Below are 25,782 nucleotides of genomic sequence, written 5' to 3' on the forward strand. Positions count from 1 at the left end.
TAACAGATTATGTAATATAGACATAGAAAAAGAAAACAAATGGGACAAATATACAATGCTATTTAGTGAAAGTGTTGATGAAACAAATATTTTATTTAAATTCACTGAAAGAGGAAAAGAGGAACCTAGGCACACAAAGAAGTTCTGAACAAGAAGACTGGAGTGAGCGAGAAGAAATACAAAAGAGTAGGTCTGAAAGATAGTAGGTAGCAAGACCTTTGAGTGTCTTAATTGCACACAAACTGATAGTGTGAAGTGAAGATTAAATCAATCAATGAGAAAAACAATGAGAAACATTAATATGACAACTAAAGTCAACAATAATATTAAAATTAATGCTGCAATTTCAATATTCATAAGTATTCATTTTTATGTCTTCAACATGTCTTTTTTGTACCTTTTAAATGCTGAAAATATGTAAGTATTTGTACATTAGATGCTGTAAACAACAGTATCGTATGTTTTAGTGTCTGTAAAAATGTAAGTAAATGTACGTTTTGTAGAACCAATTATTACTTAAAATATTCATTGAAATTAACATGAGCTCACGTTGTCTTAACAGAAGGCTACCTAGCATCTTAGAGTCTTTTTTAAACTTATGATACATTATGTACATTAATCTTTTAACATTAAAAAATGAAAATATTAATCATCAATTTATGTATGAGAATTGTCTTGTATGACCCAATATTCCTGTTGTAGGTGTTTTAGTCTATGTTACTCTTGCTTAATGTGCATGCTGATACCAGCAGCGTACGCCCCCTTCAAAGTTAAACGGCAACTAGAAATATTCAGAAGTTTTACTACGACTGCAAGAGGGCAAGCGGCCCCTGTGCTGTGCTGAAGCCTGGAGATGAAGTAAGGATGCAACCACATCCTGGCAGTCACAAATGGTCTACTGGAGTTGTTGTGAGATCACACTGTGCCCCAAGATCTTCTGTTGTTGACTGTGGAAGTAGAGAGTACCATCGCAACATTCACCTTCTTCGAAAGAGCACAGCAGCTGCTAACGAGTCCTGTTACGAGCTTAACGATGATCAGTGGACAGAGACATCAGAGCCAGCGAGTGTCAAGGAGCCAAAGTCTGGGGATCATCCCAAGCATCACCTGCAGAACTCAGGACTGGTAAGCAGACATTGTCAGCTGGACAGTATACTACCAGACGAGGCAGAGTGGTGAAGCTCTGACAGGCTTTGCTTGTAGCCAAGGAAAGGCATGGTAAAGACGCCTTGTGGAAGTGATGTGCTAGCAACCTCTCCATCCTAGTTACACCTGTTTATATTCAGCAGTTCATTGTTTGATAGATTGTGTTTTTGACTGTGTTGCATACATGATGTGTTAACATCTCTTTGATATGTGAAAATGCAAGTTGTATGCACTCCGGCCAACGTAATTGATGCTGTGTTAAAGAGGGGCCTGCTATTCTCTCCCTCCTATTTGAGGGGAGAATACCCCTCTGCTAGCCAGTAGGCTATATTAAGAGTCTTTTCTCTTTTGCAGGAATGGATCCAGGTTGGTTTTGGGGGTTCTTCTTCAGGCAGTAATACCTCTCATTGTGTTTGGGGGGTTAATGTTTAAGCTCTTGTATGTTTAATTAATTTTGGAGCAAGAACCCCCATAAGGAACCATACCGCCAAAGATAAATTGTGTTCAAGAAACTCAAGCAACTTGCCAAAGTGGTCTTGTCTGAACTGAATGTAGTGTGATCAAAGCTGAACATGTTTTGTTCTGGTATTTATATATAATGCGGTTTGATAGCTTTTCTTGAGAAACATCGTCAACATCAGCATGTTTATTATTAGATGAATGCGGTCAGTGTATCTGACAGTAGTTTGTAGGTTAAGGTTGTAGGTAAGTTTTCTCTCCTGTTTAAATGGATTAAACATTCTGACTTCCACTCAATACAAAACATCATATGAATATATAAGAGACATATAAAAAATAACAAACAAGCTGAAGACAGTTACAGGAGAGAGCAAAGCCAAACACTCTCAGGATCAAATGCTGCTTTAAGATACTTTTAACATGTGATGTGTCTGTTTATTTCTGTTGAAAATGACACCATTGATCTCCAGGAAGCTGTGGTCTACTCTAGCTCAAAAGAGCTGGACAGTCACACACAACAACACTGAATAAATAGACGGCTATTTAGCTGACAGGAGAGTTTCACTTCACTTTACTACAGAGCAGCCTCACATCAGCTCATCTGTCCTTTCATTACTAAACCAGTGCGTCTCTTCATATTTGTGGAATGAAACATTTGAATATTTTTGACAGAATTTGGTTCTGTTTGTGTATGTTGGATCTGATTGGTGAGTTTGAAATCTGTAATTTTTTTTAAATGTTTGTTTTTCTATGTAGATGTATTTTATATAAAAACACTGAAGCTCAAACAGAAGCAGCTTTAGTTTCAGTGTGGAGATTTAATCAAGTTTTGTTTCTGCCTCTATAAGAGTTTTATTCAAAATCACCACAGAAATGCAGTTATAATCAGTTTTGTTGTTTGGATATTATTGGTTTCTGTTTATTTTAGAAAACCATTATAAAGTTATGTAAAGTCTTCAGCCATAACAAACTCTGTTTGTGTTTGCTCTTCAGGTGTGTTTGCTGATTCAGATGAAGTGAAGTCAGTGTCTGTGATGGAGGGAGATTCAGTCTCTCTACAGACTAACACTGAACTAAAAACAAATGATGAGATAATGTGGACATTTGGACTTTCAGAGACTCGTATAGCTGAAATCATAAAAAGTTTTGAAAGATTCTCCACATATGATGTTCTTGATTGGAAATTCAGAGACAGACTGAAGCTGGATCATCAGACTGGATCTTTGACCATCACAAACACCAGAAACACAGACTCTGGACTTTATGGAGTGGAGATAATCAGGAACAGAACAGTGATATCATACAGATTCAATGTTAGTGTCTATGGTGAGTCACAATTGCATTGTCATTTGTGCTGCTAGTTTTCATAAAAAAAAATATTTAAAATATTTTCATGAACCAATATATTTTATTTTATAAAATCACAAATCAGAAAAGCCTGCACACAATGAATGCACTTTGTTTAGAACATATTTAAAAACATTTACTCAAAATGTCAAAAGTGCTCAATGAAAATGGAGTGCTCAATGAAAATTTGATACACTTTTGAGTCTGTATGAATGCCCAACGGTGCAACCCAGAGGTGTATCTTTATGTCTATAAATTTTTTAAAGCTTGGACAAGGCTGAACAAATCAAGACATGCTACGACAAGTATCAAGAGCCAGTATATATTTATGGGTGTAGAAACTGACTTGTTTATTGTGCAAAAAAAAAATGGACTACTGCATGTTAGTTTCTTCTGTGAGTGATAGATTAAAAAGCATCTGTTATCCATTTTACATTCTGTGCTGGTCAAACTAAAATATATATAAATTTTTTTGATTCTGTTATTGTCACCTATAAACTTGACTATATGGAGTGTATAATGACTTGAATGGAGTGTATAATTTGCACGCTGACTACTGTAAGTCTATGCTAAGTCAAATGTTGACTTGACTATATGGAGTGTATAATGACTTGAATGGAGTGTATAATTTGCACGCTGACTACTGTAAGTCTATGCTAAGTCAAATGTTGACACTTGTTCAATACTGCTTAACTGTGCATGGCCCTGTTGGGTACAGCCTAACTACCCCTTATGACCAAAAATGTCTGAACATCACTGTAGATGGACAGAATGCTGAGGTACTCAAGTACGTTGAGCATCTTTGGCAGCTTGACACCCTACCCTACATTAACAAAACAGAGAATTGCCAAAGACCCAAACCTGTCAGAAGCATACTGTGCTGAGATGGAAAAACTAGAGAAGAATTGAGCATTGCGTTAGTTCAGTCAGGCCAAGTTAGTCATGCTTGCATCAGCCGACACTCATCTGTTCCTGACATGTACCAATCCAAGTCTTGACACCTATCACATGCGGTCTATTTAAATTCCCATTCTTCAGTGTCTCTTCCATTGCATCGCTGCTTGCAATTAACTCCCTCCTCTAACCCCAACTCCACCAACTGAACCTGTAATCCGATCTAAATTTGTTCTTTCTTTACAGTCTCTTCATTGGAAGCAGCCTCTATCACATTTCGTTTACAACTCATGTAATTTTGAAGTGTAATTATGTATGCTTATGTATGGGGGTGTTGATGGCGCAGTGGATAAGACACACGTCTTTGGTGTGAGAGATCCGGGTTTGAATCCACTGTGAGACACCAATGTGTCCCTGAGAAAGACACTTAACCCCTAGTTGCTCCAGAGGTGTGTGACCTCTGACATATATATGTTTATATATAGCAATTGTAAGTTGCTTTGGATAAAAGCGTCAGCTAAGTGAATAATGTAATGTAATACCCCAGGAGAGTTTGTCTTGCTGCTCTCCCCGCTCTGTCCAAGCATGGCTGCATGGATAGGCATGTGGAGTGTTTCCCAGAACATAACCATACCGCCAACACTAACTGTATGCAATATAAATGTACTTGACAGAAGTGGTCCTGACTGAACTGGCTACGAGGCAGAAATCTCCAGGCTGCAATAAAGTCAGATTGTGCAGAAGAATCATCTGTTTTTTTTTTTTTTGGTCTTGTCCCGGTAATGTGTCGCTGGTACAGGATGGCTGTCCCTGTGACGTGCTCTGCAGTTGTTTTTGTTAGTTTGTCCTGTCTTCAGTTATATTCCTGCAATCAGTTTCACCAGGGATGAACTGCTGAACATTCGGCAGAACACACCACAAGATATTTTACCAGATATCAATTATTCCGACGTTTTACTGAACATCGTTATCGGAGGAGCAGTGGCGCTGATCAAGCGCTTCAGGGCGTGCAAACGGGGAAAGAGAGCGGGAGCGCTCGTCAGACTCAGGAAGCGCGGACTTCGAACGCAGTTGCCTAGCATCCATTTGACAAATCTCTGCATTCTACCCAGCAAAACAGACAAACTCCATCTGCTCTCTCGGACAAATAAGGATTTCTCACGGACTTTCAGCTGTTTAGAGCGGATCGCGACGTAGAATCAACGGGGAAATCGCTCGGCGGTGGGACATGCTTTTACATCAATGAATGCTGGTGTACAGATGTAACTGTGTTAAAGAAGATGTGCTGTCCTGATCTAGAAATGCTATTTGTCAACTGTAAGCCGTTCTACATGTCCCACAAGAGACATTAATATATTGGATCACTGTTACACCGCAATAAAGGATGCATATCACTCTGTTCCACGAGCAGCTTTGGGACGTTCTGATCACCTTCTGGTTCATCTTATACCGACCTACAAGCAGAAACTAAAATCAGCTAAACCTGTATTAAGGACTGTAAAAAGATGGACTAATGAAGCAGAGCAGGATTTACAATCTTGTTTTGACCTCACTGATTGGAGTGTTTTTGAAGCTGCTGCCACCGATCTGGATGTACTCACAGAGACTGTAACATCCTATATTAGTTTCTGTGATGATATGAGTATTCCTAGTGGAATCATCTAACTTACAACAATGACAAACCGTGGTTCACTGCAAAACTCAGATATCTCCGTCAGGCCAAAGAAGATGCTTACAGGAAGGGGGACAATGTCTTGTGTAAACAGGCTAAATACGCACTGGAAAAGGAGATCAGAGTGGCAAAGAGGAATTATTCTGGAAAAATAAGGACTCAGTTCACTTCCAACGACTAAGCATCAGTGTGGAAAAGTCTGAAAGAGATCACTAACTACAATACACCATCCCCCAGCACTGTGGAGAATCAATGACTGGCAAACGATCTGAGCGAGTTTTACTGCAGGTTTGAAAGAAGATCACCCATAACCTGCCCTGAACACCTCTCCATACACCCATTCACACCACTAACAACTCCTGCAACCCATCCTGAACATCCATTCAACCGCTCTCACCATTCACACCTCCTGCTTCCCCCCTGTCCCCCACACCTGCAATACAGATAAGCAAGGATGCAGTGCGCCAGGTCTTCCAGAAGCAGAAAAGGAAAAAAGCACCAGGCCCAGATTGTGTTACACCAGCCTGTATGAAATCCTCCGCTGACCAGCTGGCCCCCATCTTCACACAGATCTTTAATAGATCACTGTAGCTGTGTGAAGTCTATGCATGCTTCAAATGCTCCACCATCATCCCCATCCCAAAGAAATCTAAAATTACAGGACTATATGACATCTGTAGTCATGAAGTCATTTGAAAAACTGGTGCTGGCCCACCTGAAGAACATTACTGGACCCTTACTGGATCCTCTTCAGTTTGCCTACAGTTTGCCTACAGATATGTGGACGATACAGTAAACATTGGACTACATTATGTTCTGCAACACCTAGACAGACCGGGGACTTATGTGAGGATCCTGTTTGTGGACTTCAGCTTGGCCTTTAACACTATCATCCCAAACCACCTCCTGCCCAAACTAACACAGCTCTCCATGCCCATCTCCGTCTGTCAGTGGATCAACAGCTTCCTGGCAGACAGGCAGCAGTTAGTGAGGCTGGGAAAATACACATCCAGCACATGTACAATCAGCACCGGAGCTCCCCAGTGCTGCGTTCTCTCCCCACTGCTCTTCTCCCTGTACACTAACGATTGCACATCTAAGGACCCCTCTGTCAAGCTCCTGAAGTTTGCAGACGACACCCCACTAATCGGCCTCATTCAGGACGGTGATGAGTCTGCTTACAGACAGGAGGTAAAAGAGCTGGCTGTCTGGTGCACTCTCAACAACCTGGAGCTTAACACACTCAAAACAGTGGAGATGATCGTGGACTTCAGGAGAAACCCCCCTGCACTCCCCCCACTCACCATCATGAACAGCACTGTGACTGCAGTGGAGTCATTCAGGTTCATGGGAACCACCATCTCTCAGGACCTGAAGTGGGACATACACATTGGCTCCATTGTGAAAAAGGCCCAGCAGAGGTTGTACTTCCTTCGCCAGCTGAGGAAGTTTAACCTGCCACAGGAGCTGCTGAAACAGTTCTACTCCACCATCATTGAATCCATCCTCTGCACTTCAGTTACTGTCTGGTTCAGCTCAGCTTCTAAATCTGACCTCAGAAGACTACAGAGAGTAGTCCGGACTACTGAGCGAATCATCGGTACAACCCTCCCTTCTATTCAAGAACTGTACTTATCCAGAGTGAGAAAAAGGGCTGTCAAATTCACTCTGGACCCCTCACATCCAGCACACTCCCTCTTTGAACTGTTGCCATCTGGTCGACGCTACAGAGCACTGAGCACCAGAACGACCAGACACAGGAACAGTTTCTTCCCTCAGGCAATCCATCTATTGAACAACTTTATATCACTACACTTTATATTTATATTCACATACACCTATTTATCTAACACACATACTTAGTGTACACTTGAATCTTTGCACATAATATACCTGTATATACATACTGCTTTTTGTAATATACCTGCCTACAATTTTCAATTTGTATATTGTCATTCCTACCTACTTATTTGTATTTTTCGTATTTTTTATTCTTTTATTATGTGGGTTTTTTTTCTGTCTCTGTCATTCTGTTGCACTGCAGAGCTTCTAATATGAAAACAAATTCCTCGTATGTGTAAACGTACCTGGCAATTAAGCTCATTCTGATTCTGATTCTGGTGGTCGTCTTAGACAAGGTCTTTACAGGGGATCTGTATCTGGGGCTCTATTTGTGCTGGTCTCCGCTGTCTTTCAGGGATGTAGAGGTCCTTTCTAGGTGCTGATCCACCATCTGATCTGGATGCAAACTGGATCAGGGTGACTGCAGTGAGCCTCTGATCTGGATACAGACTGAATCTGGTGGCTACAGTGACCCCAGAATAAGAGAGAAACAGACTAAAATTAGCATAGATGCCATTCTTCTAATGATGTAGCAAGTACATCGGTGTTATGGGAAGTGTTCCTAGTTCCGGTTTACCTAATTAATGCAGCCAAAAATCCTTTAACGGATTTGGATATTAGAAGCATATTAGTATGTTATGTGTATGCCAGGTTAAAGAGATGGGTCTTTAATCTAGATTTAAACTGCAAGAGTGCGTCTGCCTCCTGAACAATGTTAGGTAGGTTATTCCAGAGTTCATGTGCTAAATAGGAAAATGATCTGCCGCTCGCAGTTGATTTTGATATTCTAGGTATTATCAAATTTCCTGAGTTTTAAGAATGCAGCCGATGTGGAGGACTATAATGAAACAAGAGCTTGTTTAAATACAGAGGTGCTAAACCATTCAGGGCTTTATAAGTAATTAGCAATATTTTAAAATCTATATGATGTTTGATAGGGAGCCAGTGCAGTGTGGACAGGACTGGGCTAATATGATCATACTTTCTGGTTCTAGTAAGAACTCTTGCTGCTGCATTTTGGACTAACTAGAGTTTGTTTATTAAGCGTGCAGAACAACTATGGTGGCAGATCTCCCACCAGCTCGTCTTAGGCTTTAAAAGCCCCCCTTCCGTTCCACTGGATTGTCTGTTTTGGACCATTCACAGTAAAAATAGGATGACAAACTGAAAAGAGTTGGGGAATAGTCTTCAAAGGTATGACCACCCATTGCCTCAATCTGTATCTACTCAAGAGTCTGGCCACAATGCCTTCTTGGTGTCTCTACAGAGATTTATTGCTAGATGAGGCAAGTGTCATGATTCTGCCCTCGTGTCCTTGATTTTCCCTAGTCTTGAGGCAGGATCATGACAGACCCGTGTTTTGTGTACAAGCACATGGCCTTGTCTTTGGGCCATGTGCTTGTGTTGTCTCGTTCCCTTGCCCCGCCCCCCTTGTTATCCTAGTCTTGTCGTGATTGTCCTATCTGTAACACCTGTCGTGTCTTGATTAGTTCCCCTATTTAGATCTCCTAGTGTGCGTTGTCTTTCGTCGGTTCATTGTTCATCACTTGTGATTGTACCACATTTGTGATTGTGATTGTTCCTCAAGAAGTGTTTTGTATTTCCGTGAGTGTTTGTTTATAGTTAGTGTTAAGTGTCTTTATCTTGTCTGCCCAGTCTTGTTTTGTTATTTAGTCTTTCCCTAGCTATTGTTTTCCCCCTCGTGGGTTTTGTTTTCCCCTTTTTGTGAATAAACCCCTTGTTTTGTGATTCCCTGTCTGCACTTGAGTTCCTCCCTTACCAAAACCCTGACAGAATGAACCGACGCCGATGGAACTCAGCAGACAGGAGGCAATGCTGGATGTCATCAGCCAGCAAGCGAGATGGGTTTGAGGGCTCTCGCCTAGTGGTGTTCCGGGGGACCAGGGGAGGTCGTTCCGGAGCAAGCGGTCGAGTGGAGGAGCCACAGAGGTCCCCTCCACCTACCCAGCTGCCAACGATTCCAGAGGGTCGTATCCTGGCCGTGGCCGCTCTGGGGGATCAGGCACATCCCTCACCGAGTCCTGAGGTGCCTCCCACACCCGTCGGTCTCCCCGGGAAGCGAGGGAGACGGTTTTCGTGGGAGTCTGCCTCGGAATCGTCGGCGTCGGAGTCAGCCCTGCCAGAGACCGAACTCCCCCAACCCGTCTCTGACCCAGCGGTGACCTCTGCACCACGGCCAAGGAGGAAGAGGAGGAAGAAGGGGTCTTCCGGTCCTGCGACTTTGTCTCCTCCTGCAGTGGTGAGCGTGCCCGAGCCAGCAGCGGAGAGCGCTGGCGTGCCCGAGCCAGCAGCGGAGAGCGCTGGCGTGCCCGAGCCAGCAGCGGAGAGCGCTGGCGTGCCCGAGCCAGCAGCGGAGAGCGTGCCCGAGCCAGCAGCGGTGAGCGCTGGCATGCCCGAGCCAGCAGCGGTGAGCGCTGGCGTGCCCGAGCCGGCAAGGAGAGCTGTATTCAAGTCTGCAGTCGTGAGAGCGGAGGAGAGAGCCGCGGCCGACTCTGCAGCAGAAACTCTAGTACAGTCTGTCTCCTCTCGTAAGGAGATGCCAGTTATCCTGGCTGCTAAAGCCTTCTCAGAGTATTTGTCCCGTCTTGTCCAGATCCTAGAAGCCCCCGTCAGTCCTGTCTTGTCCCCAGACCCTGTCCCCAGAAGTCCCCCGTGTCCAGCCGTTGTCCCCCCGTGTCCAGCCGTTGTCCCCCCGTGTCCAGCCGTTGTCCCCCCGTGTCCAGTAGATGTTGTATCCCCGTGTCCAGCTGTTGTCGTCTCCCCGTGTCCTGTCGTCTCCCCGTGCCCAGTAGATGTTGTCTCCCCGAGCCCAGTAGATGTTGTCTCCCCGAGCCCAGTAGATGTTGTCTCCCCGAGCCCAGTAGATGTTGTCTCCCCGTGTCCTGTGGTCCCCCCGTGTCCAGCTGATGTTGTCTCCCCGTGTCCTGTGGTCCCCCCGTGTCCAGCTGATGTTGTCATGTGTCCTGTGGTCGCCCCTCGTCCAGTCAATGTAGCCCCTCGTCCTGTAGAGGTTGCCCCGTGTCCTGTGACCCCTCCTGTCATGTCCTCTGTCAGGTGTCCTGAGACCACTCCCCACCCTAGACCACCCAGACCTGCCCGGACCCCTCGTTGTCAGCCTTCGTCCCGTCCTCCTAAGACTCCTGACCCACCCACCCACCCTGGTCTGTCCCCCATGAACTTTGTGGTCCCGCCTCCTCCCCTTCCCTGTTTGTTTTTTTTGATTTGTCACCCGAACCCTGCCATTGTGTACTCATGTTTGCCGTTGTTATTATTTGTCATGTCTTGTTGGTTTGTGTCGGTGTCCCAATCTGTCATGTCAGTCATGTCCCGTGTTTGATGTTCCCTTGAGGAGCGTCTGGAAGCCGCTCCTTAAGGGAGGGGTTCTGTCATGATTCTGCCCTCGTGTCCTTGATTTTCCCTAGTCTTGAGGCAGGATCATGACAGACCCGTGTTTTGTGTACAAGCACATGGCCTTGTCTTTGGGCCATGTGCTTGTGTTGTCTCGTTCCCTTGCCCCGCCCCCCTTGTTATCCTAGTCTTGTCGTGATTGTCCTATCTGTAACACCTGTCGTGTCTTGATTAGTTCCCCTATTTAGATCTCCTAGTGTGCGTTGTCTTTCGTCGGTTCATTGTTCATCACTTGTGATTGTACCACATTTGTGATTGTGATTGTTCCTCAAGAAGCGTTTTGTATTTCCGTGAGTGTTTGTTTATAGTTAGTGTTAAGTGTCTTTATCTTGTCTGCCCAGTCTTGTTTTGTTATTTAGTCTTTTCCCTAGCTATTGTTTTCCCCCTCGTGGGTTTTGTTTTCCCCTTTTTGTGAATAAACCCCTTGTTTTGTGATTCCCTGTCTGCACTTGAGTTCCTCCCTTACCAAAACCCTGACAGCAAGCCCTTTGAGCTCTTCTCGGATAATGGCACCAACTTTGCTGGAGGGAAAGAGAGATTAAAGAGACATATGAAACTATGGCTCCCCAATTAGCTGAACAGAAAATCTCCTTTTTATACCTCCCAGCGCTCCACATTTTGGTGGTATTTTTTTAGAGGGAAGAAAGTTATTCTAAAGGAACAGAAAGTCCCTGAAACTGTCCTCCACTCATTGAAGTGGAGATCATCATGAATGCCAAGCCTTTTGGCCAAGTGAAAGAAAGTAGACAACTGCATGTTTGTTTCTTCTGTAAGTCACCTTTTTTATATAGCGTTTTAAACAAAATAGATTTCGTCAAAGCAACTGAACAACATTCATTAGGAAAACAGTGTGTCAATAATGCAAAATGATAGTTAAAGGCAGTTCATCATTGAATTCAGTGATGTCATATCTATTCAGTTTAAATAGTTTCTGTGCATTTATTTGCAATCAAGTCAATGATATCGCTGTAGATGAAGTGACCCCAACTAAGCAAGCCAGAGGCGACAGCGGCAAGGAACCGAAACTCCATCGGTGACAGAATGGAGAAAAAAACCTTGGGAGAAACCAGGCTCAGTTGGGGGGCCAGTTCTCCTCTGACCAGACGAAACCAGTAGTTCAATTCCAGGCTGCAGCAAAGTCAGATTGTGCAGAAGAATCATCTGTTTCCTGTGGTCTTGTCCTGGTGGTCCTCTGAGACAAGGTCTTTACAGGGGATCTGTATCTGGGGCTCTAGTTGTCCTGGTCTCCGCTGTCTTTCAGGGCTGTAGAGGTCCTTTCTAGGTGCTGATCCACCGTCTGGTCTGGATACGTACTGGATCCGGGTGACTGTAGTGACCCTCTGATCTGGATACAGGCTGGATCTGGTGGCTACGGTGACCTCGGAACAAGAGAGAAACAGACAAATATTAGCGTAGATGCCATTCTTCTAATTATGTAGCAGATACATAGGGTGTTATTGGAAATGTTCCTGGTTCCGGTTTACCTAATTAATGCAGCCTAAAAATCCTTTAACAGATTTGGATATTAGAAGCATATTAGTATGTTATGTGTATGCCAGGTTAAAGAGATGGGTCTTTAATCTAGATTTAAACTGCAAGAGTGTGTCTGCCTCCCGAACAATGTTAGGTAGGTTATTCCAGAGTTTAGGCGCCAAATAGGAAAAGGATCTGCCAGTTGATTTTGATATTCTAGGTATTATCAAATTGCCTGAGTTTTGAGAACGTAGCGGACGTAGAGGATTATAATGTAAAAGGAGCTCATTCAAATACTGAGTAAGTAATTGATTCAAAAAGTTATCTGTTTTACATTTATGCTGGTCAAACTGAAAGGTTTTATCACAGACTTCACATGTGATTCATGAAACATTCGTATGCCCCAAATCTCATCATACGAATGATCACACGTTGATAAATTTGGCGGCATAAAACAATCTTAATTTAAATAAAATGCCCCTAAAATCACCCTGGTTTAGAAGCCTCACCACTAGAGTTTATGGCACAGAGAAATGCAACCCGGCCAAAAAGAGAGAGTAATCTCATGAAAGAGAAATTGATGTTACTCCAATAACACCCGTTAACCTTGTAATTGCAAACAATTAGGCTACATTCATTTATGTAATTTATATGTATATTCAAATTCTGGTAAATGTAAACAGCCTATTTAGTTCCCCTCATTCTACAACAAATATTTTAAATTTAACAATATTCAGAACAGAACAAGAATGAAAAATAAGTAGTTATAAAATTATATATTCAACTATAAAATAAACACTAATTAGGCTATATTGGCATTCTTTAAAAGCAGCATACAAATGTCAGACAAAACTGAAATGGCATTGGGCTCACATACCTGTCTCATAGGCCTGCAAGAATCCAAATGTTTCCATTTTTGCAATATTTGTAACATTTGTGTGCATAACTATTATTCATTATGTAACCTTAACATGGCTTTATACTTCACCCATGTTCTAATATCCATGTAAAATTCATCACATGCCCAAAAATGTCTGTTTGGGTGCTGCATGCTGATTTTACAGCAGACCTTTTAAATTAAACAGTGTAACTTTTATGTTTGGTTGAGTGCATTTTAGTTTGATGATGAAAGTCTGAAATGTCAGGCAATGGTAGAACTAATGTGATTTGTGTGTGTGTGAGGCACCTGTGGATTAAATCAAATAGCCTAAATATATGAAGATATTTTGCCTTTTGTTAATCTGTTAATTATATTATAGCCAATTATATATTTTGTGTGATCCTATTTATTTTATTCTTTTTATAGACTTCATTTATGGCAATGATGGCATGGCGTGGATCAGGCAAACAATATCCGGGCCGATTGTTGGTGGGAGGAGTGTGGCCCAGATCAGTCTAGTGATACGTGGCCCAAATCGGCATGGATATTGTTTCAAAAACTCTTTAAATATTGTTTGAAAAACACTTTAAATGAAAAACACTTTTCCAAACATTTACTGTCACTTCTGTTGTATATAATGATAATTTCCTTATGCTAGCCATATTACTATTTAAATTACAAATTTTATATTGTATTCTGTTTTCTCTGTTCATTGTAGACCACACACGCCCACATGCACCCCTTATGGGAAAGTGCCTGTTACACTTCAAACATGCAAGTATAATACAAATACAATCTTTCAACTGGGACCTGCTCTCTTGCTCCTGTTTCTTTAATTGGAAACTCCCACCATACCTTGCGCTCATACAGAGTCAGTATTTTTAAGCAGTGTGCAAATAGTGTGAGTATGTGACACTAGAATAACAGATGCTGGGTTAATTGTGTTAATGTAAGTTTTTCTGAATTAAATTCCATTAATTAAAATATTCAGGACCGTCTTCAGGGGGGTGCAAACCAGAGCACAATCGCAAATGGAACGGGAATGGAAAAAGTGGGGTTCCTCTCTCTACCTCGCACCAGACCCCACATCAGCCTAAGGACAGCCCTGAACATATTATTAATAAATGAGTTAGTTTTAGTGCCTGTCCCAAAACACACAAATGCATTCATCTCTTGTCTACTTTGTTATGCTTTGCTGATATTTACAAAAATTTGGGTGTGATTAAATGACACATGTTTGTTTTTTCTCTCTCTCTTTCTCTCTCTCTGCTCCTATTCAGGGCAAATTTGTGAGAGTGTGGCTGAGACCAAGAGGATATTGGGGCAGTTCAGAGTTTGATAGGAGACACTTCTCCACTGCTCCAGACTGAACTTTGTGCTTATTTCTTGTGTAGACACAATGGCTGTGTATTAGCAGTGGCTAACTGACTTTCACCAGGAACTGGTAATGGATATTGTTCCAGGTTGAGACTGAGCAAAAAACTGGTGCCATCTTCACTCTGGCACAGAGGACTGAAGTGTATTCTCGCCTTTCACATCCTTGTCACTTTTGATATTGTTACTTCCCCTACTGACACATAGATACTTAGGGGAAAATAATAAGTTACATGATGTATTTCCAGTATTTGGTCCAAGTGTTAGAGCAGGTCTATAAGAATGTGAATATTTTTTTTATAAACAAATGGGACACATTTTATAATAGTGTTATAAAATACAAGTCAGTTTGTGATGAGTGGAGTGCGGCCAAGAGCCGTGGTAACATTTCGAAGCCAATGGAGTAATTGGAAATGAGTGACACCTGCGCCACTCACCGGTCTCGAGTCTCATGGAGAAGCTCCAAAAGGATAAAAAGAGGAGTTACGACAGTGGAGGACAAGATGATGATGACAGACTTTTATTGTCATTCAGTATACAACAAGTGTGTACAGAACGAAATTTCGTTTGCATAGGCCACAGTTTCAGTACAGTGTAAATGTCAATGCAACAAAGTGTTCTAAGTGTTCAACAGTCTGATGGCTTGGGGAAAAAAACTGTTATAGAACCTGGTGGTCCTACACCGCATGCTGCGGAACCTCTTTCCGGAGGCCAGCAGAGTAAACAGACCATAATGGGGGTGAGAGGAGTCGCTACAGATTTTTCTGGCCCGAGATGCACAGCGGTTCTCTGCAATATCCTGAATGGAGGGAAGAGAAGTGCCGATGATTCTCTCTGCTGTCCTCACCACTCTTCTCATATCCTTCCAGTCAGAGGCACTACAGCCTCCACACCACACTGAGATACAGCTGGTCAAGATGCTCTCTATGGTGCTTCTGTAAAATATGGTGAGGATAGGTGGGGGCAGATGGGCTCTTCTCATCCTCCGTAGGAAGTACATCCGCTGCTGTGCCCTCTTCACCAGTGATGCAGTGTTTACAGACCAGGTAAAATCGTTTGTGATAAGCACCCCCAGAAACTTTGTACTGCTAACCACCTCCACGGTTATGTTGTTGATGAGTAGTGGAGCATGGCTGGGCTGGTTCTTCCTGAAGTCGACAATGAGTTCTTTGGTCTTGTCGACATTCAGGATCAGGCTGTTATCTCTGCACCAGCCCGCCAACTGCTCCACCTCTTCTCTGTAAGCCAGGTCCTTGTCATCCCTGATGAGGCCTACCACTGTTGTGTCATCCGCAAATTTCACGATGTGATTTGTGACATGCCTAGGGAAGCAATCATGTGTCATCAGGGTGAACAACAAAGCACTCAGGACACAACCCTGAGGGGAGCCTGTACTGAGGGTGATGACGCTGGAGGTATTCTGTCCAACCCGTACTGACTGAGGTCTGTCAGTGAGGAAATCAAGCAGCCAGTTCCGCAAGGGGGTGCTGAAGCCCAGAGGTTTCAGTTTGTCTACCAGATGTTGAGGGATGATGGAATTAAAAGCTGAACTGAAGTCCAGAAACAACAGCCTAACATGCGTGTTCTTCTCCTCCAGATGTGCAAGGCTCGAGTGTAGAGCGGAGGAGATGGCATCCTCAATGGAGCGATTTGGCCGGTAGGCAAACTGAAAGGGGTCAAACGTGAGAGGGAGTCTAGAGATTATGTAGTCTTTAACCAGCCTTTCAAAGCACTTCATTATGATGGAAGTCAGTGCGATGGGCCGGTAGTCATTTAGAGAGGTGATCCGAGATTTTTTTGGCACTGGGATAATGGTGGCAGTCTTTAGGCACGATGGCACTATGGCTTGGTCTAGCGACATGTTAAAAATATCCGTCAGAACACAAGCCAGCTGGTCTGCACATTCCTTGAGCACTCGCCCCTGTATGTTATCAGGGCCTGGAGCCTTCCGGATGTTTACCCTCCTCAGAGACTTCCGCACATCAGTTATGTCCAGGCAAAGTGTCTTTTCTTGCTGATGGGGAACTGCTTTCTCAGCACGGGTACAGTTTAGTGCCTCAAACCTCGCAAAAAAGAAATTTAGTTCATCGAGGAGGACAGAGTCAGCTTCACCTCCAAATGGAGGAGTTACTTTGTGGTTGGTGATAGCCTGTATGCCTTTCCACATGTTGCTGATGTTGGAAGAATCATGGAACAAGTCCTGAATTTTTTTACTGTGAGTACGCTTTGCCAACCTGATGGCACGGTTCAGATTTGCTCTTGCTGTTCTCAGAGCCTCCACGTCACCAGACTTGAAGGCAATGTTCCGTGCTTTTAGCATCTTGCATACTTCTGCAGTCAGCCAGGGTTTCTGATTGGCTCGGGAAATGATGGTCTTCATGACGCTGACGTCCTCTGTGCATTTGCTAATGTAAGCTGACACTGATATGGCGTACTCATCAATGCTCGTATAACCGTTGTAGGTGGCAGCTGTCTTGAACATGTCCCAGTCAGTGCACTCAAAACAGTCCTGGAGTGCCTCCATAGCCCCCTCCGACCATATTCTCACCTTCCTCACTGTAGGTTTCCCTCTGATGAGCAGGGGCTTGTATGCAGGAATAAGCATAACAGATAGATGGTCTGACGAGCCAAGTTGGGGGCGGGGGGCTGCTCTGAATGCATCTTTGATGTTTGTATAGGCCTTGTCCAGTATGTTCTGTCCCCTAGTTGCGAATTCCACATGCTGGTGGAAATGTGGGAGAACTGTTTTCATGTTGGCCTGGTTAAAATCCCCAGCAACAATGAAGATGCCCTCAGGATAAGTGGATTGCAGCTCACTGATGGTCTGATAGAGAACAGACATAGCCACCTTCGTGTTAGCACTGGGAGGCACGTACACAGCAGTGATGATAACACAGCTAAACTCTCTGGGTAGGTAGACTGGTCTGCAGATTATAGTCAAAAGCTCAATGTCCGATGAACAATGTATTGAGACTATCCTAGCGTTTTTACACCAGTTGTTATTAGTGTAAACACACAGCCCACCCCCCCGGGATTTACCACTGAGTTCGCGGCTTCTGTCGGCACGGAATGTAGCAAATCCTTCAATGCTAACAACATTATCCGGGATTGATGTGTTTAGCCATGTCTCTGTCAGAATTAAAGCACAACAGTTCCTAACCTCTTGTTTTGATGTTAGTTCCAGCTGCAGGTGATCCATTTTTCCATCCAGGGAGCGGACATTTGAGAAAAAGATAGATGGGAGCGGCGTTCTGTGGGGGTTAGCTTTTAGCCTAGCTGTTAGTCCTCCCCGACAGCCGCGCTTCCGCCTCCGATCACACCGCCTCCGCTTTCTCCTCTGTCGGCTTGTATTGGTAGGCGGGTCTACTAAACTGTCGGCTGCTGGATCTTGCCGGCGTAACACTCCCAGGCTACTCAGACACTCCTGGGATCTTTTGTCTAAGAACCCGAAGTCGCTGTATGGTCGTAATTCCAGTAGATGCTGGTGATCATACATTATCTTATGTTGAGTGGCCGCTATTTTCGTCGTCGTAGACAAACTAATTTGGTCAGAAAATCCGAAACTGTCATGAGCCCATGCAGCCGCAGCCAAACAGGGCGCCGCCATTTTGCATATTGAGAGGACCAGGCCTGGGTTTTATTTCTGTGTGCTTTGGTTTTGTTTGCTCATGGCAGTTTATTTTATCGTTAAAGTTTGATTTGAATGTTCGCCAGTTCCAGCCTCCTTGTTCCTGACTTGCGAACAGTGTTTCATTGGTGCTGAAACCTGGGAGGAAGGAGGGACATGCTGCCAAAGATTCCTTGCCGCTGTGGTGAATCTGCAGTACCCTCGAGCAAGGCAAAGCAGTCTTGAGTGAGTTGCCGGGTGGATGAACGAGCTTGCTGCTGGCCACCCGAGATGTGGAGGGATGGCTGCCATCCTTGAGGGAGCGGAGCAGTCGCTACCACTTGCAGCAGAGAATCAAAGTCGGTATAAACAATCCAAAGTCAGACACGGGAGGAACAATCACAGGGAAAACGCTCGGAAATGCCAGACAGAACTAAATAAGACTTCGCCCTTAATGAGAGTCCAAACACAGTTTATGTAGGGGGGTGGTAATGGGAAACACCTGGTGTTGATTAGTCCTAAGCATTGGATTCTGGGGAATGTTGTTGGAAATGGAAATACAAAATGACAGAGTCCTGAGTGGAATGCCCTCTATAGGTCACCTCCAGCTGATGATCGTGACGAAGCCCCACCACCCCCCCACACACACAAGGAGTGGCTTCCAGATGCACTAAACAATCTAGGATGGCGGTGGAGCAGAGGCGGAACAGGAGGAGGGACGGAGGGCCAGGTTCGTATGGAAGTGGAGTGGCCAGGGACCAGAGCAGAGCAGGAAGCCAGGGTGGAGCAGTCAGAACTGGAACCCTTCCTGGGCTTGATGTGGGGACAGGAGCCCTTCCTTGGCCTAACATGGGGAAAATGAACCATTCCTGGGCCTAACATGGTAAACAGGATCCCTTCCTATGCCTAACCTGGGGAACAGGGGCCCTTCCTGGACCTAACATGGTGAACAGGAGCCCTTCCTGGGCCTAACCTGGAAAACAGGAGCCTTCCTGGACCTAACCTGGGAAACAGGAGCACTTCATGGGCCTAACCTGGGGAACAGGAGCCCTTCCCGGGCCTAACAGGGGGAACAGGAGTCTGCCGTGACAGAAGCCCACCAGGGCAGAGCAAGGAACCACCACAACCGAGCAGACGAGACAGAAGCCCACCAGTGTGGAGCAGAGGACCACCACAGCCAAGCAAACTAGACACAAGCCCACCAGGGCAGAGCAAGGAACCACCACAGGACAGGCCATGAGTTCATAGGTGGCCTCCATAGCCATGACAAGACACAACGAAAGTTCATGGATGTATACTACTGACTCCTCCGAAGGTTCTGCAGCAGTTGCCACCAACTCTGGAGGTTCCACAGCAGTAACAGTCTCCTTGCAACAACACAACAGGCTGAGAGAACATTGCTAGGTGCCTCAGACAGGATGTGACGTGACTCTGGAAGTTCAGCTGAGACGTGACAAGGCTCTGGATGATCTGTTGTGGTATGATGAAGCTCTGGAAGATCTACTGAGACATGATGAAGTTCTGGAAGATCGGTACTGATTTGACTGGGCTCATAAAGATCAACTGTGAATTTACCTTGTTCACGAAGATCAACGGTGACTTTACTTTGTTCACGGAGATCAAGGGTGACTTGACTTTGTTCACAGAGATCAACGGTGACATGAACTTGTTCACAGAGATCAAGGTTGATTTCACATGACTCATTAAGTTTATCTGTGGTTTTACTTGACTCTGTTACTGTTACTTGACTCTGTGTTTATGGTGACTTGACCTGACTCTGGATGGTAAACGGTCAACAGTCAACGGTGACCTGACTTGACTCTGGGAAGTCAACAGGGACCTGACTTGACTCTGCACGATCAACAGGAACCCGACTTGACCCTGGAAGATCAACTGCGGCTGCCATCTTGTGAAGTAACCATGATATAATTGGTTCACGGAGTCCAAAAAGGAACAAGTCCTTAAACAAAACTTCATCATAAAACAGTACTTGATATGATAACTCACAGAATTGATTAACATAATCCTCAATAGACAAATCTCTTTGCAGAAAATGCAATAGCTGGTCTACCGGGTCCATGGTTAAGCTGAATCGGTGAAACGCTGACATGGGGTGGGTACAGATATCTCGGAAATGAGAGGATAGCAGGCTGCTGGATCCTGGTATGGCAGTCCTCTGTAACATGGAGTCAGAGACGTTCGGATCCATATGCAGTGGTTTAATAAAGAGAATGGTCAAACAGGCAAGGGTCAGAGAAAACAGCATCAGGTATGTCAGGGATATCCAGAATTAGCAACAGTAACAAGCAGAGGTCGGGGCAGGCAGCAGACAATCAAAGTCGGTATAAACAATCCAAAGTCAGACACGAGGGGAAACAAACACAGGGAAAATCCTCGGAAATGCCAGACAGAACTAAACAAGACTTTACCATTAATGAGAGTCCAAACACAGTTTATATAGGGGAGTGGTAATGGGGAACATCTGGTGGTGATTAGTCCTAAGCATTTGATTCTGGGAAATGGAGTTGGAAATACAAAATGCCAGAGTCCTGAGTGGAGTGCCCTCTATATGAGTACATGGGCACTCCAGCTGATGATCGTGACATTATCTCTTTAATATTAAAATGTGCAACACAAATTATATGGGATATATTTAAAGTAACTTACACTGCAGCAGTTTTCTGTGCACATGATTTCTTGAACATGATTCATGATGCTAGACCACAAGTGTGTCAAATTTAAGGGGGGGGGGGGGGTGAAATGCTCGTTTTCACTCAATATCCTGTTAATCTTGAGTACCTATAGAGTAGTACTGCATCCTTCATAACTCCAAAAAGTCTTTAGTTTTATTATATTCATAAGAGAAAGATAGTCTGTACCGATTTTTCCCGGAAAAACACGACAGGCTGAAGGCGTGACGTGTGGGTGGAGCTAAAGAATCACGAGCGCGAGTAGGCTTTTGCGTTGAGAGCGTCTGGAAGCTGTGATCCAGAGGCTAAAATTTAACAAGAGCAGCATCAGCAAACGACGTCTCTATGTGGTATGTACTAAAACTGTATATATTTGCTCAGCGGTTTTGGAAAATGACTAAGTTCCACTTTATGTCATCTTTTTTCTTTTTTTTAAGCTGTACATGTGGAAAGTGCAGTTTGATGGCAACATTGCATGTTGTTTACTTGATGTGCTTACACGCCGATAGCTAAGTTAACAACACAGAGATATTTGAAGTAGTTTTACTCACCGCCTGCGTTTCCAACACACGATCGTGACCCTTTTTCGTTGGGACTGCATTTAATGATATTATTATTTTTTTTGGTAATCTATGCAGGGTTGTCTTGCCCTGGCAACCAAAAACACACTTCTGTGGCATTTCGCGACGCTCTCGCTCTGATCAGTGAAGTCTGTTTTGCTCTCAGTGCTCTGCTATACGGGAGCGCGCTCTTCCGGCAGAAGTGCCTTAGGACCCATATAAGGAAATTCCGCTCCATCTAACATCTCACAGAGCCATATTCGAAAAAAAAATTTCCGAAACTTGTGACAAACCGGAAGGAGTATTTTTGGAACAGAAATACTCCTTCAAACGTACAAATTAATTTTTGAAACGTATTTTTCCATGTTTAGCATGGGAATCCAACTCTTTAACAGTGTAAAAAACTCAGTATGCATGAAATAGCATTTCACCCCCCCCCCCTTTAAAGAAAGTGTGTCATTACTTGATGTGAAAAATTTAAAGTGTATTTTATTTGTTGTTTTTTATACTTTGCATTTTAAAATCAACTTCTAAATATCTGTTCAATATTCCCTATAACATGACACAATTAGATTTTTGGAGCAGTTGAAAAACAGGTGCAAATGTTGTACAGAATAAATATCACCACTACTCATTTTTGCACCAATAAAATGTTCAACACTTTATTTTTTCTTCCAAATTATATAATATCTAATTAGCCTATTATATTAATATTTAAAGGGGGGGTGAAATGCTATTTCATGCATACTGAGTTTTTTACACTGTTAAAGAGTTGGATTCTCATGCTAAACATGGACAAAGTTTCAAAAATTAAGTTGTACGTTTGAAGGAGTATTTTTGTTCCAAAAAAACCTCTTCCGGTTTGTCACAAGTTTCGGAAAGTTTTTTTCGAGTATGGCTCTGTGTGACGTTAGATGGAGCGGAATTTCCTTATATGGGTCCTAAGTGGCGCTCCCGTATAGCAGAGCAGAGAGAGGCTGTGCACAGCCTGATCAGAGCGAGAGCGTCGCGAAAAGTCACAAAAGAAGTGTGCACAGATTACCAAAAGAGAAACAGCATTAAGGGACCAGTGGATGGAGTTTATTTTTACAGAGCATCAACGGAGTTGTGCAAGTGTTTTTGTTTGTTCCCTGCATTTCGGATTGCACATCGTTTATTTCTTAAGGATAATGCAGTCCCAACGGAAAAGGGTCACGATCGTGTGTTGGAACCACATGCGGTGAGTAAAACTGCTTCAAATATCTCTGTGTTATTAACTTAGCTATCGGCGCGTAAGCACTTCAAGTAAACAACATGCGATGTTGTCATCAAACTGCACTTTCCACATGTACAGCTTAAAAAAAAAAAAAAAAAAAAAAGACGACATAAAGTGGAACTTAGTCATTTTCCAAAACCGCTAAGCAAATATATACAGTTTCAGTACATACCGCATAGAGAAGCCTTTGCTGATGCTGCTCTTGTTAAATTTCAGCCTCTGGATCTGTGTCACAGCTTCCAGACGCTCTCAACTCAAAAGCCTACTGGCGCTCGTGATTCTTTAGCCCCGCCCACACGTCACGCCTCCAGCCTGTCGTGTTTTTCCGGGAAAAATCGGTACAGACTATCTTTCTCTTATAAATATAATAAAACTAAAGACTTTTTGGAGTTATGAAGGATGCAGTACTACTCTATAGGTACTCAAGATTAACAGGATATTGAGTGAAAACGAGCATTTCACCCCCCCTTTAACTTACATTGGAAAGGTTGCAAAGTCTCGGCAAAAAGTCTTTCCATTTATTACAAATCATGATGCATGATGTTAGACCCAGACCCTGACCTCATTCTGATGTTAGTGGATTCAGAATATTTTAACATAGTGTCTGTATGCCCAAGGCATAAAACACACCTAAACGATTTACATATTAGAGCTTTATGAACAAATCATTTGTAAACATTCATACACAGATATCATGGACAATGTTTTTTTTTTCTGCAAGATGCATGTATGTTTACTTATAACTGATAGAGGACCAAATATTAAATGATGTAACTCAATAATTTTTAACTTGTTAAACAACACATTTTAATCACAGAAATTAACACGTGTTTTCTTTGCATGGATTCAGTTCAGTTATAAAACCATCAGCATTTTATTTTAACTTGATCCTGTTTGTGAAAGATATTTGAATATATAACTATTTACTTAAATAAAAAGGTTTGTGTTTGTTCTTCAGGTGTGTTTGCTAATTCAGATGCAGTGAAGTCAGTGTCTGTGATGGAGGGAGATTCAATCATTCTACAGACTAACACTGAAACACAGACAGAAGATGAGATTATTTGGACATATGGACATCCAGAGACTCGTATAGCTGACATCGATACAAAGCATATAATTTTCTCCACATTTGATGTTCTTGATGGGAAATTCAGAGACAGGCTGAAGTTGGATCATCAGACTGGATCTCTGACCATCACAAACACCAGAAACACAGACTCTGGACTTTATGGAGTGACCATCAGGAGCAGCATGAGACAGCTCACATACAGATTCAATCTTATTGTCTCTGGTGAGTCATAATTACAGTTTCATTTGTGCTGCTGGTCTTTATGTTTTTTAAAAGATTTATTTAAGTGCTTTCAAATGATTAATCGCATCCATTGGGAAAGGTTCTCAAGCTGGGATTCAAACTCGGGCCCACAAGGCTAATGGCACTGACTACTCATACCAATTTTACACAAATAATTCATATACATAAAACAAACCACTTAGTCTTTTAAGATCACATACACATTATTTTATGCACCTTTTTCTCTCGCCTTTTAACTAAATTTGATCTACTTTTAACCTATGGGCTAGGTGCACAAGATGGCGCCGGTGAGCTTCAGCGACGCGAGTGTGTGCGTACTTATTTCCGGTCTTGCTACGCTCGCATTGACTGTAAGGGAAACTTACATACGAAACTTGGCTAGATGTGTATAATTAATGATTTTCAAATTTAACAGCCGATAGTGGTATATCAAAAACATGGGGAAACATCCTCCCTATATTTTGCGTACCTCTGTGTGGAAATTAATCAAGATACAACGTGGAGATTTCTTTATTATTCTGTTGATTATGCGGATCAGCGTCAGGTCAGGTCCACAGGGATTTCTTTTTTCAAACACAAACCTCTCAAATATGCAATACTTTTCATTTTCGAAGAGCTGGTTTTGTTCTGACTGTTATGTAAGATCAATGTTTCTGAGTGTCAAACAAGATGCACAGAGATTTCTGATAAAGCATGTTTTATTAACTTTATTTGATAACATAATTTATAACTAACTGTACAATTAAACGTAATATAATTATGAACAGTAGTGAACACTAGTGAATTTAATTCATTCACCAGACCCAAACATACACAAGTTTCAAATCCACTGGCTCAGTTAACATTTGTAGTATAGTGATAATAGCAGTGTATATCTTATTTGCATATAAAGTGATATTATAAGTCCTGTAAACATATAGAAGGTAATATTTGGACTTCTCCGGTTCTCTGCACTGACGTTTAGCACAATAGGAAATATCTACGCACACACTCGCAAGACCAGAAATCCAAGATGGCGGAGATATGCAACTAGCCCATTACAAATAAAACAGCTATTACGTTATTGACTGAGCTGATCTCATGTTTGATGTTTTTGTTTCTCAGACTCTGTTCGCTGCTGTGATTCTGCTGAAGCTGTGATCCGATTGGTCATCTCTGCTCTGGTGGGCGTGGCTGCTGCCACTGCGGTTGCTGTTCTGGTTTATGACATCAGATCCAGGAGAGCTGAACAGGATGTTTGATCACTGTTTTTTATATCTTTCTGTATTCATCTTCCCGTAATACTGAAATCTGAACTTTGTTTGTTATTTTGAATCTTAACCTGAATCAAAGTTTGAATCTCATTATTAAAGGTATAGTTCACACAAAAAAATTAATTCTTTCATTAATTATTCACCCTCATATTATTCCAAACCTGTTCATCTTCAGAATTTTTAATGGAATCCAAGAGCTCTTTGACACTCCATATACAGCAAGGATACTATCACGTAGCAAGGACATTGTTCAAATAATCCATGTGGCATCAGTGGTTCAACTATAAATTTATGAAGCCGCGAGAATACTTTTTGTGCAAAAAAAACTAAACAAACAAAAACAAAAAAGAACGACTTTAATCAACAATTCGTGTCACCCTGTAGTGGAATTTTGGAGAGTATGACGACATATGCGCGTGCTTTAATCTGAACATAATCAACGCATGCTGCCTGTGTAGTACACAAGTGTGCTGTGACTTGTTCACATTCAGAGCAAAGCACTTGCGTGTGTCCTGAGAAGATGGATTTTGTTGCTACTGAATTTATCTGAGTAATGATGATGTTCTTGATGGGAGATTCAGAAACAGAC

At 42.9% G+C, this 25,782-nt stretch overlaps 2 protein-coding genes across 2 annotated transcripts in view; both read left to right on the forward strand.

Annotated features, from left to right (window-relative positions):
* The window catches only part of LOC127987744 (uncharacterized), a 105,724-nt gene that overhangs the window by 73,606 nt on the left and 6,336 nt on the right, over positions 1–25,782 (forward strand). The window lies entirely within an intron of this gene.
* LOC127987739 (uncharacterized) lies at positions 2,170–25,312 on the forward strand. The gene is made up of 4 exons (XM_052590136.1): positions 2,170–2,312; positions 2,599–2,931; positions 23,587–23,919; positions 25,045–25,312. Exons 1-4 carry the CDS (start codon positions 2,252–2,254, stop codon positions 25,179–25,181), a joined length of 864 nt encoding a protein of 287 aa, XP_052446096.1. The 5' UTR covers positions 2,170–2,251; the 3' UTR covers positions 25,182–25,312.

Source organism: Carassius gibelio, chromosome B22 (assembly GCF_023724105.1).
Source record: "Carassius gibelio isolate Cgi1373 ecotype wild population from Czech Republic chromosome B22, carGib1.2-hapl.c, whole genome shotgun sequence".
Lineage (NCBI taxonomy): Eukaryota > Metazoa > Chordata > Actinopteri > Cypriniformes > Cyprinidae > Carassius > Carassius gibelio.

Excerpts from the sequence above, each read along its gene's own strand:
- LOC127987739 (XM_052590136.1), top strand. The coding sequence starts at position 2,252 with ATGAAACATTTGAATATTTTTGACAGAATTTGGTTCTGTTTGTGTATG. Across the intron at positions 2,932-23,586 it reads ATTCAATGTTAGTGTCTATG|GTGTGTTTGCTAATTCAGAT; the intron begins GTGAGTCACAAT and ends TTTGTTCTTCAG. Across the intron at positions 23,920-25,044 it reads ATTCAATCTTATTGTCTCTG|ACTCTGTTCGCTGCTGTGAT; the intron begins GTGAGTCATAAT and ends TTTGTTTCTCAG.